Raw genomic sequence first — 19,421 nt, 5'->3', positions numbered from 1 at the left:
TTAGCTGAGCTGAGTTTTTCAATAAAAGTTTTAAAATAAAGCTGTAGTGTTGTTTTCTTTAGAACGACAACTTTATCGTTCCACCGTGTAGTTTTTGTCAAGTATCAGATTGTGCTGTAACATACTGTATATGTGAGATATGTGCATCTCTCTTATTCAGTTTCCCTTTCTCGTTCGGTCTCCCTCTATTTACACACACACACACGCACGCACGCACGCGCACACACACACACACACACACACACACACACACACACACATACATACATACATACATATATAATTTTGAGTTCCTTCACCTATAACCGAAACCAAAACTTATGAAGAATTCTTAATAAAATTATTCATAAAAATATAGATTACTGGAGTGCCAGCAGCTATAATCGAAACTGAAACTAAAACTTATGAAGAATTCTTGGTAAAATTATTTATTACAAGAAATAGAAGCCCATAACAATTAAACGACAGTCACTCGGATGTAAGCGTGACACACAAAATAAATAACACACACGTCATCCTATTAATATATAGATTTTTTGAGTGGATTATTGCAGAATACTAGTAAATAACAATAAATGAAGTTATATATATATATATATATATATATATATAACCACATCTTTTTCAATTGAGAGCAAGTGTGGGTGTGGTGACACAAAAGCTATTTTACATGTTTGTTTTATGCCTTTTTTCTATACGTGACCAAAGTTGATTCATGGTTTAAAAAAAAAACAAACAAAAAAACAAATTACAACTGCGCATATGCAATTCGCTTTGCGATCAAAACCAGTGCAACAACTGCACATATGCAAATGAACTGAGTTAACAAGAAAGACTAGAAAAGTAGAAAATGAACTGAAATGGATGGCTTCAAACTATAATATAGTTTTGTATGTTGTATCGAAGAAAAATTGTACATTGTATATATCAGAAGAATAAAAATTATTTTTATTTGTGGAATCTTTCGAGATTAGGCTTCAGAATTTGTGCATTCATTCTTTTTGTGGACAGTTATCTTCGTATTTGTTGTTGTTTTACCATGTTTCGGCGTACTCACCCTCTGGCCTTCTTCAGCTAATTAACACCGATGGGGATAGGAATGCTGAGTCTTATAACTGTATCCCCATCAATTACTGCCTTCCATAGTTGTTGTTGTCATGTTTTGGCCAACTAATCTTCTGGCATGCTTTGAGTAGGATTGAAACCGCTGTCTTCAGACAATGCTCACCTAGAACAGTAGTGAACAAACAACTTAAAGAGGCGGCACATATGTTAAAAAAAATATCATTAGCCGTGCCAGCATAGAACTTAATCACTAGGGATATGACAAAAGCATATTCTTTTTCTGGTTTTGATTCTCGGGTATATATTCATTGATATCTTATGGTTTTTTATGCAGAGTGATGTTGTTCTCGGTTGATTGTGTCTGTGTTAGTTATATACTCGAGAGTCAAAACAATGAAAAGAATGTGGTATTATCCTAGCCTTCATTATCACATTTGGATCCCCCCTAATTAAAAATGCAAAGGAGAAAAAGAAGAAATAACAAAACACATGCCCAAACCCAAGGGAGGTAACTTCACACAAAAAAAACTTTTTCCCTGGGAGTTGTCTCCCTTACATTTTTTTTTTTTTTTTTTTTTACAAAAGAAAATACATTCTCTGTCTTGTAAAGCAATTTTTCACTAATATTAGCAATTAGCATAGATATCCCGAAAATTAAGTCACGGGAAAACTCTAAAAATAAAAAATATCCCAGTGACCCCCTCCCCTTCCCGAAGATTGAACTTTATGATCTACGGACCTACTCTCCAAACCATGGTTCGAATTCTTGCAATGCAGAGCTAACCTCTCTTTTCCTTAGTGGAGAAAAGGAAACCTGTATTCAACACCCAAAGAAGATTGCAGGGTATGACGACCGAAACGTTGTGCTAATAACACCTAACAATCTGCGAAAGAATGAATGCACAAAATATATTGAGATTAATGATTTAGCAGTTATCTGACATAATCAATATTTTGTTATGAAGTTCTAAAAAAATCCAACATCTATATATTAATATGATGGCGTGTGTGTTATTTTCTGTGTCATGCTTACATCCGGGTCATTTAATTAGTACGTACTTCCATTTTACCAGGAATTCTTCATAAGTTTTGGTTTTGGTTTCGATTATAGGTGATGGCACTTCAGCCATCTATTTTTTTTTTTTTTTCATAAATAATTTTATGAAGAAGTTTCGGTTTCGATTATGGCTGACGGAACTCAAGTTTATATATATAATATATATATATATATATATATATATTATATATATATATATATATATGTCTAAAGAAGCTTTGAATAAAAAAAAAAATGCAAAAATAAAGAATGCAGTTTAAATTCCCGGATGGAAAAAAAAAAAATTAACTTTAAACTATCACAGCCTTAGCACCTACATAATCCGACTTTTAAAATGTTTATAATGATCAAAGAGAATTCATTTATATAAGGATGAAGAAAAAAAAAGCCTTTACTAAAATTGTTAAATAGAAATAGACTTAGCATTTGCATAAGCCGATTTCGCAAAAGTATTCAATTTTAAAACAGAATTTAACTACATAAGGATGAAAAGAGAAAACCTTAACTAAAACTTTGTAAATAGAAAACGGGGATCATCAGCTGCTTACCGCTGTTTCGGAGATTTAAAAACAGGACAGCTGTTTAATACATGGCTCTCCAGTGGATAATACCACTTCCCCAATAAAATGTAAAATAATACTGTTACTATTTTTACTAATATATAAAAAAAAATTTTTTAATTCTTTTAGATGAATTAAATAATAATAGAAAAAGAAAAACTATTACTAAGTAAGTATATTTCATAAGTTTTAATTTTGGTTTCGATTAAAGCTAATCTCCCCAAGTCCTATGGATATATTTTTGCGATTTTTGAAATCGCAACTTTATAATATATAAAAAAAAAATCAATAGAGCATTAACTCTATGATAATATATATGAAATCTGCAAAAATTAAAATATCATATTTAAGCATACTTTACGACCGGGCTTTGCCAGGCGTCCCTACTAGCTTAGATAAATACTTTTGCAGTTTTAATAAAAAAGCCACAATAATATCAGAGCATTGCCATTTACACTAAATATCTACAGAATGCCAACATCAGTATATTACATATGAATGAGTTCTCTGTGGAATTTCCACAGGTCCTGCTAGTTAATTAATATTATCCTTGTGTGGAAATTTATTGCCCATAAGCTAATCTTCGGCAGAAAAGTACTTCAATTTGTTATAGGTCTTAAGTTACAACAGAATTGTTAAACTTGTATTTTTAAAAACATGCACGCACACATATAAAGCTTTCTTCAGTCTTGACAGACTATGGATACCCACTGTAAGGGTGCCTGCGCATAGGATTTGTGGCATGAGATATACAATTTCCAACCACACCTCTGCTGAGTCGGTGGCGATAAATACCAGCGGCAAGTGGAGATTCAGGATGATTAAAAACAAATACCGAGATAAGCAGAGAGCACATTCAGCACCTACAATTCCCAAATGGTCACCCATCTGTTACTAGCCAAGTTCAACATTGCTTAACTTGGGTGACCTGAGGAGCACCGGTGTGTCAATGTGATTATGCCGTACACACACATATATACATACACACACACACACACACATCAGTGTACACATCAAAACTGCTAGGAACAAATATGCTTCGCTAGAGTATGCACCAATATTCATATGAAATCATGGAATTATGTCAGTAATCTTTCATAGATAAATTATTTCTTATGACCTAAAGAAAACGCAAAAAAAAACAAAAAAAAAAAACTAACTTATGATTTTGAGTTAAAAGTGTAAGTTTAAAGAAGTTATCTGACTTGGTATTTGCTTTCTCCCCTCTTAGAAAGCATTTATTTTGAACTGTCATATCAAAGAACCTACTGTTGATTTTATATGTTGGTCCTTTCTGCTTCTGCGGTGCGTTAACTTTAGTCAAAATTGCCTGTTCCTTTTATCGGATTTTTTCGGTTATCAGTCCTTACCAAAGACATTCTGTTACAAAACCTAAGAACACTGCCAATCACATTTGTGTGAAATTACAAAAAAAACTCAGCCATTTAGGAGTTTATAGGATATGAACTTGCACACACTAAGTTCCTTTCATATAAATGATATTTATATATCATTCAAACACGATAGTGTTTGAATATATGGTTAAGTAGCAGTTTTAGTCATTTAGAACTGCTTTAAAGCTTCACTCATTTTTCGACCAAATCTCAAACAATTATTACAGTTTATAGATCACCTTCTCAGCTATATTGCAAAAAAAAAATTTTTTTTTCAATTTTCGTTCAGTAAAACAAGTTATAAATTTACTGGTGTTCAAAATCATAAAAAAATATAAGGAGGTGAGTGATGTTTTTTTGTGACTGGTTTCCATAGAAACTTAGTCTCCTCGCGAAAAGAGAAGTAACAAGTGAAACAGATAGAATGAAAGAATGGAAGGGAGATAATTGGGAGATTTTATTGAAAGCAGACGAGAGTTGTTCATTGTTATTACATACGTGTTTATGGGGACAAAATATAAGACTGAAATTAAACAAAGAACAAGTGAATTTATTGGAAGCCTGGAAAAATCATGGATTACAATAGAAAATGCGAGCATAAAAAGTTATATGGTAAAGCTTAAACATGGAAAAGATAAAGGACTAGTTTTTAAAACTGGGAAAGAAAAGGACAAGATATTCTAGTAAAAAATATAATAAATTTATAGCTTAAAATATTGCAGCATTAAGAATTTTAAAAAAATTCAATTTATAACCTTATATAATCAATTCTTAATGCTGCAATATATTAAGTTATAAATTTATATTTTTTACTAGAATATCTTGTCCTTTTCTTTTCCAGTTTTAATAACTAGTCCTTTACTTTTCCATGTTTAAACTTAACCATATTACTTTTCATGCTCACATTTTTCTATTGTTATATACTAATGTCCATCCATCTATCTAATATAATATATATATTAGTGATGGAACAAGTCGATATCATTTCCAATTCCTGTAAAACCTCTATATATTCAGTTATAGTTTTTTTTCTTTCTTATTTTGGGTTGTAACCACCAAATGTGATATGCATACATTGTTACAACTGTAAAAATACACTAGTCGGAGGCATCTATCATTAGTACCGCCAATGGAAAAGTTATTTTTTGGTAAAATAAAAGATAATACCAAATGAATAATTTTTATCGTTAAAAAATAGGCACAAATTCTTATGATTCCGATACCCTAAAAAGTTTTTTTTTTTTTTTTTCTAACGATTCCAATTAATCTTCCTAATACTAATTTATATATCGGGCAGATATAGATCTATTAATTATTATACTTATGTATGCTATCTAATTTCTTTCTTTTCTTTACTTTCAGGCCAGAAGGATTGGCAGTTATCCCCGACGGGCCTTGACCAAGTGCACTTGGTTGCTGGTCGTCTCCAGAATGAGAAATTCACTCATGTCTTTTCAAGCGACCTGAATCGTGCTGCTGAAACTGCTAAAGTCATTGTGGAGAACAATAAAAGTTGTGAACGAACCATTATTGTACATGACAAACGTCTTCGGGAAAGAGTAAGTCCATCGGATATTATTGCTAATCTATCGAGAGCAGTGTAGTTTGCTTTAAGAAGCATTGTTTGTAATATTTATACGAGACACATTCCATGAGTAATGCTTCCTAGAACTTGTGCATTCATGAGTTGAAAGTTTCGTCTCTCTGTTGCAGATATTGACTGTGGGAGACTCGAAGAAAACAACCTCTGTCACGGACGTGCGTCAAGAGCAGAGATATGTCATTGAATTTCAAGCAAAAGTGCATTGAGAATGGTGTCTGTTAAAACAATAGATTCTGGAACACAAAAGTTTGCTTGTTTTAATATTACCACTCCTGTCTTCATAGCTCTTAATCTTTTTGATTTAAAAAAAGAAAAAAAAAAAAAGGAGGCTTTACTTTTGGAACAACCCTTGTAATATTTGAAAATCAAGCAAAAAGCTGTTGAAAATCACTAAAGATGATTTTATTTCATTTATTTATTTTTTTTTTTTTTTTAGAAAATCTCATCAGTGACATTTTGGGTTTCTTTCAAGTTATTTTTTTATTTTTTATTTTAAATTAACAAAAAAAATTTTTTTTAAATACTAAAGAAATTTTTATTTATTTTTTTTTAATTTTTTTTTTACGTCCGTGAATGCACTTTTTGTCATGTTCTCTTAGTATCATGAAATGGTGAGTGTATGTGGCATTCTAATAAGCATAACAGAATGAGAAAGTTCCTAAAAGCCGTTTTTTTTTTTTTTTTTTTTTTTTTTTTTATTTATTATTATTTTTTTTTTAATTGAAAATTAAGCAAAGTGCAATTAAATTTTTAGTGCTTATACAGGAATAGATATACGTTTTAATTGTTAAAATTTCAAAATTTGGAGTTTTATTTGCAATAAAAACATTAAAAAATTGCATACAATTGTTCTGGACTGTAGCTGGTATTTAAGTTTATAATAGTTTTTTATTATAAACATACCTGTTAGGCAACTCTTTGACACAAAAAATATTTTGTCTTCGCTGTAGGCCGAAACAATTGTACACAAGTTTTTTTTTTGCAAATAAGACCCAAACTTTGTGGGTGTGGTTTTGGTGTTTTTTAAATGCACCTATAGTTCTTTAAAATACTAGTAGGGGGACCTGACGTTGTCTTGGGTTAAATGTTCCACTCTCCCATACTTTTGTCATTGAAATCAGTGAAATTGCTCATTCTTTAATCAAATCGATTGTTGGCTTGCTCTAGTTTGGACCCCCCCCCCACAGTGTACCGGAAGGAAGCTTTACATGCCTCTCTGCAATTACATCATCCACAATACATTGTAATCTACATTGCACTGTAGAGAATTTTATAAAATTATCTATACATAATGGCTTCACTTAGAGTTTAACATGCAAAAGTCAAGTATCATGGTTCAGTTGTGCTCTAAAAACAATCATCCCTTTCAAACGCGCCACTCTTATAAAAGAATCTATAGTCGATTTTATAGGCTGGGCCTTTCTGCTTGTGCGGTGTTAAAACTTAAATGCATTTGTGGGGTTTGTATTACTGTACACATAGATTCGAAAAAGTTGTCAAAAAAACAAATATATAACAAATAAATGTTATCAAAGGCAAGATAAGTTACTTTTCTACCTAACTGGATATATTTTTTGTGTTTTTATTCAATGTAACATGTTTATTCAGCTCGAAAAACATGCAGTGTTTACCGATGTATTGGAAAATTCAAAATGGCGGCCAACTGTCTCTTTAACACGGTAAGTTTGTGAAAAGATGTTATAAATAATAAACTAGACAAAATACTATTAAAAAACGACCGAATATATGTCAACTTATGTCACGGTAACATATATTGAGCGAATTTCTAACAGTATTTTGTCTAGTTTATTATTTATAATACCTTTTCCCAAACTTACCCTCTCTGAGAGAGAGTCGGCCACCATTTTGAATTTTCCAATACATCGGTAAACACTGCAAGTTTTTCGAGCTAAATAAACATGTTACACTGAATAAAAACACAAAAAATATATCCAGTTAGGTAGAAAAGTAACTTATCTTGCCTTTGATAACATTTATTTGTCATATATTTGTTTTTTGACAACTTTTTCGAATCTATGTGTACAGTAATACAAACCCCATTTGTGATGTTAGATTTGTACTTCCTTCTTTAATTGTATTTTTCGAGTATCAATTTTTGATACTTATCGGACACATTTTGATACAAAATTTAGTTAAGAAAATCCCAGACATATAAAGTACCTTTCTGTAAAATAAAAATAAAAAAAATCGACCCAGTTGTTTCAGAGTCCATAGGAATGGAAATCGCAGGCACACACACACATACACGTTCTTTTTATAAAATATACACACACACACACACACGTTCTTTTTATAAAATATATACACACACATGCACACATAGTATGAACAATAAAATTGATGAAAACTAAAATTGAATAAATTAAAATATTTATCTATTTTTTTATTATGTGGACTATTATTCTCATCTTGGTTGTTTTTTTTTTTTTTTTCTTTTCTTTTTTCATCATGTTTCGGCCGATGTAACTTCGGACGATCTCCAAGTGCATTCACGTTGGATGTTATTAGCGAATAGTGAAATTTTTTTTCTTTTGCTTTCCCAATGAACAAAGCCGTTAGAAATTTAAAACGCAAATAGTGCCAAGTCTTTTTTTAAATTTTGTTATTAACTCGGTCTATTCCATTTTTTTTTTTTTTTTTTTTTTTTTTTACATAGGCTCCCCCACTTATCAAGGCCGAGAAGCCACTCAAGGATAAGGGTTAAAGTGTACAGTAGTCAAAAGGACAATATAGTAATCGATAGTAATGGAAGTTCGGTAAATTTGTTAACTTAAGTGGAACGGCTCACCAGAAACTTGTTTACGTTGGACTTGAGTTAATAAGAAAATTTTTAAAAAAGACTTGGCGCTATTTGCGGTTTAAATTTCTAACGGCTATATTCGTTGGGAAAGCAAAAAAAAAAAAAAACGATTTTCTCTATTCATTAATCACATCCAGTGTGAATGCACCTGAGGATGGTCCAAGGTTACATCGGCTGAAATGTGAAAGAAAAAAAAAAAAAATCAAATATTTATTAATCAGTCAAATTAAAAAAAAAAATTTTTTTTATATTTTTCTAAATAGAAGTTTGGTATTGTGGAGGGTAAGAACTATCGAGAATTGGTGTCGGCGGCAAAGAAGACTAATACGTCAGTGGCTAACTACACTCCAACTGGGGCAGAAAGTCTACAACAAGTAAGTTTTTTTTTCTGGCCATATTGTGAAATGGATCGCTTCATTTTCATCAACATTTCCCTCCTGAATTATTAGTTTCTTTTTGCCTTTCGTTCCCTCCTACTCCATCTCTCCTTTTTTTTCCCTTTTCTTTCCTTTCCTTTTTCCTTTTTTTTCTTTTAGGAAGGAATCACCACTTATTAAGGACCAGAGGCCACTCGAGGATAAGGGTTAAATAGTGTACTGTGGTCAAACGGACAATATCATAGTAATCGTTAGTTAGAAGTGTAAATTTGGTAAATTGAATTACTTAAGGGGAACGGCTCATCAAGAACTTGTTTACATTGGACTTGAAGACGGCCATATTGTAGTCAGCTGGAAAGCAGGTAGACAGTTCCACAGGTGTGCAGTTTTAAGAAAGCTTTGTTCATGGAATGTACGTTTAGGTTTAGGCACAGATAAAGAGTGAGGGGGGAAACTATTGATAGTGTTTACAGCCAAACGAGGTGTTTCTCATGAATGTTTGGCAAGGGGGGGACCATAGATTGGAGCTCAGTCGAGCACTTGCCATGAAAATAACAATAAACCAGAGACAGGCTCACAACATCTCTTCTGTGAGAAAGAGGTTGCAGGGAAGAGAAAATAGCAACCTCCACTGGGCTACAAAGTCTATTCTGAACTCTGTCAAGACAGGATAAGGTCTTCCTAGTGGCTACTGCCCAAATGTGACAGCAATACTCCATCCTTGGATGATGTACCTGGCTCTTATAGAGGTAGAAAATTGCATTAGCAGGTAGATATCTACTGGATTGATAGAAGGATCCCTCATTTTTCCAGTGACCTTGGTAACGGATTTGATATACGTATTCCATTTTAGATCAGGAGTAAAGGTCAAGCCCAGAAGCTTGTCAAAACATGGAGCCTCCCCAAAACGAGAGCCATTCATCTCAATTGATGCCGCCTACTCCATTACTTCTGTTTCCTTCTTCCCCGACTATCTGTCCCCCCCTCTCACCCGTCTCTCTGCCCACCCCCTGTCTTACTTGTCTCTCTCTGTCATGCCATCTGTTTCTCCATCCTTCCCTTACTCTATTCATACAGATGGAGACTTGTTAACCTTCTTTCAGTCTCGAGAAACAATGGATAGACTCTGCATGGCATGCCTATACAGAGAGTCCCTAGTAAAGCAGAGTTGCATAATCTCCAACCACAGGACAATTGGAAACAGCTGAGAAAAGCAGAGGAAGGCTAGTTATTTTGGAGTTTTTTTCCAGATTAGTCACACCTCCACAACTGGAAATAAGATATGTAGGTTCATACCTTTCCCAATGTTATTAGTGAAAATAAAGAAGGCCCACATAAACCCTAACCACATACCTTGTCCTTTCATTTATCTATAAATATAAAAGCAAAAATGTGTATGTGTGTGTGTGTGTGTGTGTGTGCACTTTTTCTGTATGTCCGCAAAAGGCTTTTTTCAGGGGAGCACTCACTTGGCTCACTCGTTCTTAAAACTTTTTATATGCCGTCTAGATGATAATATGTACGACTTAACGACAGGGGTCACGCATGTATTTAATTTGCCCGACTTTTAAACGCTATTTTTTTTCTAGATTTTTAGATTGACGTGTGTTTATTTCGCTATTTGGTATAAAAAAAAAGCGAAACGGGATTTGAATTGGCCGGGTGGTCTCCAGAAAGCGGCTTTTCACCGTCATATCAGACGATTGCTTTCATTTGGACAACACTCCCCTAATAAACGGGAGAGCTGCTTTTCCTCCCCAAAGTTGGGTTTTTACCTCATTAAAAACAGTCCCGCAGAAAATGTTAACTGCTGAATAGTCATTGCTTACATCGTCGTAAATCTTAACTCCACGACTTCTATTTGACCTCATTAAGCGGGCATCTGTCAATTCTACTTAAATAAATTCAAACGTCTTTCACTTACTCTTTCTTGCTGGCCGAGCGATTAACGTCTCATGTTTTTTTTTCCAACTTCATCTCAGGGCTTCGGGTTCGATCTTAACTACCTACCAAAACTTTTTAAATTTTTAAAAAAATTTTTATTTAAGAGCACACATATACCTCCAAACACCCAGGCAACGCCAGGTACCCCAGCTAGTCTAATATATAAAAGGCAAAATGGGCACAAGCATTTGTATATGTCCACAAAAGGCTTTTTAGGTGGGGGTTCTCACATCGGTTAGATTCAAGGAGAAGCTTTCTGATACTTCCTAGATTGTAATATCTCACATTTGCAAACGGACATCATCTCTATCTTTTTTTTTTTTTATTGAGTTTTAAAAAATTCCCTTCATACCGTCGTTTTGAGTGTTTGTTTGTCTTTTTCGTATAAATAAAGCAAAACTAATCAAACGAAAATGCCTGGTGCCTGGCCTTCTGGCCAGGTAATATCTGTTCTGTAATTCGTCCTTGGTCAATGTTGGGGAAACCCTTTATACTGAGACAATTACTATGTATTTGGATACTGCCAGAATGCCCCTTTTTGGGAGAAGCTCCCCCCCCCCTCACACACACATTACAAACGACCTTATGTCTAATTTGCTTTCATGGGGAAGCAAATAAATAAAACGACAGAAAGCGGGAATCTAACCTGGGCCCTGTCCAGTTTAAAAGATGCATGGTGACTCCTATTATTCAACTTAATTACCAACTCGTTTAATTCACTATCCTCTTTGGCCTAATAGTTAGCAAGGAAGACTAATTACCCTAGGTTTTCAAGTTCGATCCCATCTCCCTCTATATCTTTTTTTTTTTTCCCCTTTTATATTTATTTTGTCCTTTTGCCAATATCGTTCAACCAAATTAATTACCAACTGATTTAATTCACTCTTTTTTTTCTCATTCTTTTCCTCCTTCGCAGTATGGGTTCGAGCCTGCCTACTACCATTTTTTTTTTTTTTTTTTTTTCTCGACACATACCTCCAAACACCCAGGCTAGTCTAATATATAAAAGGCAAAATGTGTGTGTGTGTGTGTTTTATGTCTCGCAAAAACTTCCGGTAGCTGCGTCAGAACGTGACAAAATCGGTATCGTTTTAAAGCTCGGTCTCTGATGACAAATATAAAAAAATTAGCCGAAAACATTAATTCCTTCATCCTTAACTCTGCCATTTTTCACAGAAAGGGAGTTGCTTTTTTCGTCGACATTTTCACAAGTTATAGTCTCCTTTCGATTAAACTACCCTTAATTCAAGTGCTTGTAGCTTCAGGGTTTTGCAATGGATGCATTAGCCAAGACGTTAAGGTTTTTATTTTTTGTTTTATTTTATTTTTTCTTTTACCTTATTTTCCGTTTTTCGCATTACTTACGGGTTCGATCCTGCCGGCCTACAACCACTTTTTTACACCTCTCCACTCGGGCTGCCTACTGTTGTTTTGCCCCCCCCCCCCACCTCTCCCTCCGCCTTCCGAGTGGGGGTTCCACTTCTCCACACACAATTTAAAAACATTATCTTTCATCTAGCAATTAATAATATAGATATAAAATTTTCAATTATTTTTTTTTTAAAAGTGCAACAGAATGTACATTACATAAAATAAATCCAAGGTAATTTTTTTATTCAATTTAAATTAAATTTTTATACCTTACTTTGTAAAATTTATAAAAGTGCACTTTGAAGATAAATAAATTTCAAATTGAATCTTGTACCTTTATTTTTAAAACCTATAGTAGAAACATTTTGTTTAATAATTTTCATGCCTTGGAGAGTAGAGTACATTCAATTCTATAAGAAGAGACTTATCAGGATAATATAAAGCTCAAAAATTTCACTAGAGCTTATACAGGAAAAAATAAGTGGAAAATGAAGTCACAAAAACTATATATGGTTCATGAAGCATTAGGATTTGAAATACTTTGGTATAAAGAGTCCCCTCTATCCCCCAACTAAATGTTTGTGTACTTTTATTAAATAAATGAACCATTCTATATTCACCAATATATAGTTTTTGTGACTTCATTTCCACTCGTATTGTTTCCTATATATATATATCTATAATATAAAGCTGAATGTCTGTGTGTGTATGTGTGTCTGTCTGATCACGAATAGGCTCCTATATGGTTGACTATTATAGAAAACTGATCACATATAATGATCGAAGATGTATCGAGACACAGGAATAGGTATGTTTGATCTGGCAGAACACTGGTTCATTAAAATTGTGGGGTCTGCGTTCGCGCCTGGTCCACAAAGTATGGAAATAAAAAATTTAAAAATGAAAAAAAAAAACCCCGTTTACAAGTGTTTTTGATATAGATGTAAATAATAATACTTTGATAAGTATGTTTCAACTTAAATAGGGATGGTATAATAAAATTGTGGGGTCTGCGTTCGCGCCTGGCCTCCATAGAATGAAAATAGGCACAAACTTTAATAAAGACTTTTCATATCTATCTGCGTAAGTATACTTTGATAATTATGTTTCAGTTTGAAGAAATATGGTATAATAAAATTATGGGGTGTACATTCGCACCTGACTTCCATAGAATGGAAATACGTCACAAAGTTTAACAAGGTTTTTTAATATAGATCCACAGAATATTGTGATAAGTGTTTCAGTGTGAACAGGTATGGTATAATAAATTATGGAGGTTGTCTATTTTATTTTTACTTTCATCATATTTTGCTTTGGTTTTGATACCTCCAAATTCGAAGCTATCTCTTTACAACCCTTTCTTTTCATAACCTATCATACTTTCATAAATCAGAGTCCATTTTCTGTAGGCTGTTTTTGAACTCAGTCAACGATGGGTACTTTTGCTAGTATGTGTGTGTATATATATATATATATATATATATATATATATATATATATATATATATAGAGTAGCCTGGTTGCCAAAGTGTTCGGAGGTGTATGTTGAGCAAAAAAAAAAAAAAAAAAAGTGGTAGTCGGCAGGTAAGCTCGAACCCGTACCGTTAAGGAGGAAAAGAACTAAACTGGAAGTGACAAATGTTTAAATTCAGGCTAGTCAATCGAAAAGAATGAATGACTTTCAAAAATATTTGTGAAAAAGTGACCACTTCCTGTAGAAAAGTGCCCAGTTGAGGGTGAAAGAATTAATGTTTATTGTAGAACCATCCACACGTTTTGGTATTTCTAACTTTTGTTGGTGCAGATGACTGGCACAGGACAGTATACAGTAAATTGCAGGTTTTTACATGAGTTTCTTTCTAGATACCAGTCTTAACGAAGACTGGGTGTGCATCTCTCCCAGTGAATTAATGCGCCTCCAAATACCAACCTGGAAATTTCTATGACTATGCGCGGTACATAGACACAGCACTTAGACTTGCCTAATAGTCACCCATCATGTACTGGCCAGGCTCAACCTTACTTAACTTCAGTGATCTGGTGAGAACCGGTGTGTCAACGTGATTGTGCCGTATATTATATATATATATATATATATATATATGACGTACCTTACTATGTCGAGAGATGAAATTTGACCAATTATTAGTGCTTGGGACAATACTGAAAATTTGATTTTTATACAAGACTAGCCTGGGTACCTGGCATTACCTGGGCGTGGTTTGTATAAGGGTGTTGGTTGAACCACAAAAGGAAAATTGCGAGCACAAAAAAACAAAAAGAAAAATAGTAGTAAGGTAGCTCAAACTTGTAACACATCAGAGGAAAAAGACGTGGAAAAAAAAAAAAAAAACTGTTTTATCGATGTGCCTACTGCAGTTGTGATCGTCATGGGTGGTCGAAATAACACATTTTATGCGACGTCGTTAATGCAAGAGTTGAATCACTTGCAAAAAATGTCAGTGAAAAAAACGACCCTCCCTATAGTAAATTGCCCATTTGAGGGTGACGGAATTAATGTTTTTGGCCAATTTTTCAATATTTGTCGTCTGAAGGGCCGCGCTTCGAAATGTTACTGATCTCGTTAAAATCTGTCAAAAGTTTTAGGCAGATATAAAAACATACATATATACATTTAAACAAACAGGTGAGATTTATATTATAGATGGAGCTCATCCACACTTTGCTATTGTTGTTCGTGAATGACTGAATGCCCAATTCCCTGAAAGATAGATTGGTCATTGCAGTTTGCATGAATGACCAGCTGGAAGTTCTGACTTAACGCCCTGCTGTATTTTTCTCTGTGGTTGGCTGAAAGAGCAAGTCATGCAACCAACCAAGAAATTTAGAACTTAAAAGGGTGAATAGAGAAAGTAATGACTACCATTTTGCAAGAGTTTAAGAAATCAGTTGATGTAATTCCTGGTTTACTCGAAAAACTGGTAGCAAATGAAGATGCCTGTATTTAATCTCTATATAAATAAAATGAACTCATTTTTCTCCGTCTGATTTTGACATTAATAGGATTAAAAATCAAGATATTTCATGCAAATATAATATGCACAAACGGCAGAACAATATCTGAGGTGTGTTATAGGCTTATTATTTCTCAAATTCCTCGATAATCTTAGATTTCTATACTTTTTCTGCTGAGAAGTCACGGCCAAAATCAGTTAAGATCAATAGAAGTGGTAAAATATTTTCTCTCTAATAAATTCCTCCTCCCCCTGCCACCACTTAACACCGTTTGGGGATCGTTCACAAGGAACAGTTGAGAAGAGAACACCGGTTTGGCTTCGTAGTTCTTTCATGTGAAGTTATTTAAAATCACTAAACTAAGCTGCAGTGCTCTGTGGTGTAGTGGTTAGCGTGCTGGACAATTCACATTATATTTTCACGTTCGCGCCGACCTACCGTAGACGTTTTTTTTTTTTTTTTTTTTTTCCTAAACAACTGGAATGGACTTTTCTTGGTGGCCGAACTGTTAACGTTGCAGATGTTTTTTTTTTTTTTTTTTTTTTTTTTTTTTCACACTTTATTTTCCTACTTTTACTCATGACTCCGGGTTTGATCCTTCCTACTTACCTACCATAACATTTTTTAAAACTTCCCCCCCGTCCCGGAAACAAACACTCGGGCAACGCCGGGTACCCCCGCTAGTTTGAAATAAAAGTCTATGCATTGTACTTTCTTTTCGTATTTGTTAATTGTATAAAGCAGATTCCAAAAATGAATTGCATGTATTTTAAAATATGGAGTTACTTTTCAATCATATATGTCTGGTGTCCCAATAAAATGTATACACTCTAAATGACCATAAAACCAACATTTATAGGTATGTGTGTGTGTGTGTGTATGTAATATATATATATATATATATATATAAGCGAAAATGTATGTATGTTCGCTTTTTGTGTATGTCTGCAAAAGGCTTTTTTCCGGTAGGTTCTCGAGGCCGTCGCTCATTCTTAAAACATTTTATATCGCGTCTAAATGAAAATATCTATGACTTAACAACGGGGGTCGTGTGTGTGTATTTAATTTGCCGGACTTTTACCAGCTCGCCGCGTCTTCAAAAAAGCGGGGGAAATAGTAACTGGCTTGCAGCACAAAACTAGGTCAAACATGACACCACTTTCGCACACTTGTATATTTTACTTTATACACCTTATTTTAACACGCTTATCAATTCCTCTTCCCTCGTGGCCGAGGTGGTTAGGTGTCTGGCTTTTTTTCCCTTTCGTTTCCACTTTCGTGTCAAGGCTTCGGAGTTCAATTCTACCTTCCTACTAAAACTTTCTTTTTCTTTTACACCTCCAAACGCCTGGCCAACGATTTTTTTTTTTAACATACACACCTCCAAACACCCGGGCAACGCCGGGTACCCCCCTCCCCCCGCTAGTTATAGAAAGAAAAGTTTCATACATCAAAATACAGTGAACAAATATAGAAACCAGCTTATTATCGAAAGTATTAAAATTGTTGGCCATTTTAGTCCATGAACAGCTGACAACACTCACTGATTGAATCTAAAACGTTCCTAATTTCAATTGGTATGTTTTGGCACATCTTCTTTCAGTGGTTGCTTTCAGCTCGTTCATTGTAGCTCGTATTGTGATGTGAAACCTGTGTTTAACATCCCCCCCCTCTCAATCCATGTGGGGGCGGGTTAAATCTGGTGAGTGTGGACAGTACTCGATACTTTCTCTTCATTTTAACTATCTGTTTCGCAGGTGACTATCAAGATATGCTCTTACGTCACTATGATAGTGGGGAAGTGCTCCATCCTGCTGGAAGTGCCATTTTTTATTCCTAAACATCTCTTGGGAACGTGGCATAGCGTATTCATGTAGCAAGTTGAGATAATTTAAAGAGTGTATATATTTTATTGGGACACCCTGTGCATGTGTGTGTATATATATAAATAAACTCTACTGTTTACTTGATAAAACAGATTAGTATTATTTATCTATTTTAACAGTTTTATATTTTTATTAATATTTTTATTTGTTGTCCATCTATTTTCAGATCCAGGAACGAGCAAAATCCTTTTTCCGAGATTTGTGTGAACAAGTCCGAAAAAGTTGCCGAGTAGAAGATGGTACTTACACTCCAGCTCCGATCAAGCGTCGTTATGAGGATGCGATTGATGGCTGTTTGCATGAGCAGGACCTCCACCCTGCTAGTGCAGACACTCTAGATGGTGCGGTAACCAGCCCAACTCAGGCGATCTCCAGCACCCTGGATGAAGACAGCGAGCACAAGAGACGCCGACACGCCCGAAATAATATCCAAAAGTTGGATGTAAACACAACTAACAATGGTGTCAGCAAAAGTCCAATCCTTCAAGAATCGACTGCTGATAGCAAAATCTGCACAAGCAACCCGAAGGAGTCAGATTCCCAATCTTGTGCCAGTGGCTCCGCATCAAGTGCGGAGATGACACCAAATGGTGCAATTAATGACGAGTGCTGTAATGGAATCTCTGTAGATGTCGGCTCTAACGGAGGTGGAACACATCAAGGAAACATGTCTCCAAAAGATAGTATTGCTGCAGTTTCTGCTGCAGCGCTCCTATCTGTTGATGTACCGACAGCCTCGTCCACTTCTTCAGTGCCACCAAACTCTCTCTTGGAGAATGGTTCTTCTGCAACAGCAGTTCAGTGCAATGCGGCGCAAAACGGATCTACCCACACTGATAGAACTGTTTGTGTTGTATCCAGCACAGGAGCCTCTCTGACTTCTCATCCGAACACAAACGGAAGTGGTGCTACGATAACTAGCAGTAATGTAGCCAGCGGAACCAGCAACGGCAATATGAAACGCTCCAACTCTTCAAGCAGCTCTGGCTTCTCCAGTCTTCTCGAAGAGAACGAGTTGCTAGATTCTGATGACAGTAGCATCGCAGCCCTTGATGACTACTGTCACAACAACAATAACAACAACAATAACAACGATGATGACGATGACGACGATGATGACGATGATGATGACTTTTGCAGTAAAGATTCCGACTCGTGCTATGATTCCCCATTCACTGTTCCGGTGTCTGATGCCGATGTGCGCAGCAACATCCCCTGCCCAAAGTTCACCAAGTATGGCTGCCCAAATGTGTCGCTGTCTCCGTTACTTGAACATCGACACTCTACTTTCTCGAGTATGAGCTCCGGAAGAAGCAGCAGCTTTGACGACGGTGACAGTAGCCACCAAAGCGTGGCTGATGTGCTGATAGTTAGCCATGGTGGTTTCTTGAAAGAATTGATCAGACTTTTCATCGATGAGCTTGAATGTAAGTTTCCTGGTGGAAAAGGGCATGCTCTTCGACTCTCTCCTAACACGGGCGTCTCTAAATTCACAATCACTGTTGGGGAACCGAATAAGGTGTTGGTGACTTGTTTGCTCATCCACGACAAAGACCATTTACTCACTTCCGGTCTGAATAGTTTCCCACTCATTAATCCGCTGAGTGCTCTCCCTTCACTGACTGGACATTCAGCTATCGGCAAACGATCCCCTCCAAATAGTTCTTCTCCAAATGTCCTGCCTACTCTTTCTACTCCTCCTCCGCTCTATCTACCGGGCTCAAATCTTGGACCGAACTTGTCATCATCGTCTCCAGTAAAATCATCCACAAAGACAAAACCTCCCCTTATTCTTTCTTCTCCTCCATCTTCATTATCCACAACATGTGCATCCCCTTCATCTCTGTTGCTGTCATCCTCTAGAGAGGGCTGCTCAGGAGGAAATGTGTTGTAAATTCTCCCTACTCCCATCCCCTTCCATTGGTGGAAGATGTGAGATTCTTTGAGTTTTACATTAAAAAAAAAAGAAAAAAAAAAGAAAGAAAAAAACAAACAAAAAAAACATATTAAAGAAATATATGCAGTTGAAAAAGTGTGACATGTGAAAAAGTTACAGATTTTGAACAGGGTGAACACACACAAAAAAAAAAAAAATACACAAAATTAAAAGAAAAACCGGAAAAGAAAAAAATATATATATGTGAGTAACAAAACTAAACCCACCCACCCCAAAATAAGAAAAGAAAAAAAAACTTTTAAAAATCAAGATTGGAAGGGGGGGAAAAATTAGTATAAATTTTTATTTATACAAACATTTCTTGTTACATATACGCATACATGTTTCAGTTAGTCAGAAATGGCTGAGATCTCTTCAAACTGGATGGATAGTTGAACTATGGATGAACATATGTAGCGAGAAATGTTTGC

The 19,421-nt window shown here is 35.0% G+C and overlaps 1 protein-coding gene across 1 annotated transcript in view; it reads left to right on the top strand.

Moving 5' to 3' along the window:
- LOC145291261 (uncharacterized) overlaps positions 1 to 19,185 on the top strand; it is a 131,890-nt gene extending 112,705 nt beyond the window's left edge. The window contains exons 3-5 of the mRNA XM_080136871.1: positions 5,439 to 5,635; positions 8,764 to 8,874; positions 17,221 to 19,185. Coding sequence (XP_079992997.1) covers positions 5,439 to 5,635; positions 8,764 to 8,874; positions 17,221 to 18,948 — 2,036 coding nt within the window. The 3' untranslated portion in view covers positions 18,949 to 19,185. The remainder of the gene's footprint in view (positions 1 to 5,438; positions 5,636 to 8,763; positions 8,875 to 17,220) is intronic.
- The last annotated feature ends 236 nt before the right edge of the window (positions 19,186 to 19,421 follow it).

The sequence above is a fragment of the Euprymna scolopes genome, chromosome 12 (genome assembly GCF_053919585.1).
Source record: "Euprymna scolopes isolate OS-2025 chromosome 12, ASM5391958v1, whole genome shotgun sequence".
NCBI lineage: Eukaryota > Metazoa > Mollusca > Cephalopoda > Sepiida > Sepiolidae > Euprymna > Euprymna scolopes.
Note: the sequence above shows the minus strand (reverse complement) of the source record. Positions and strands in the feature narration are given on the sequence as shown.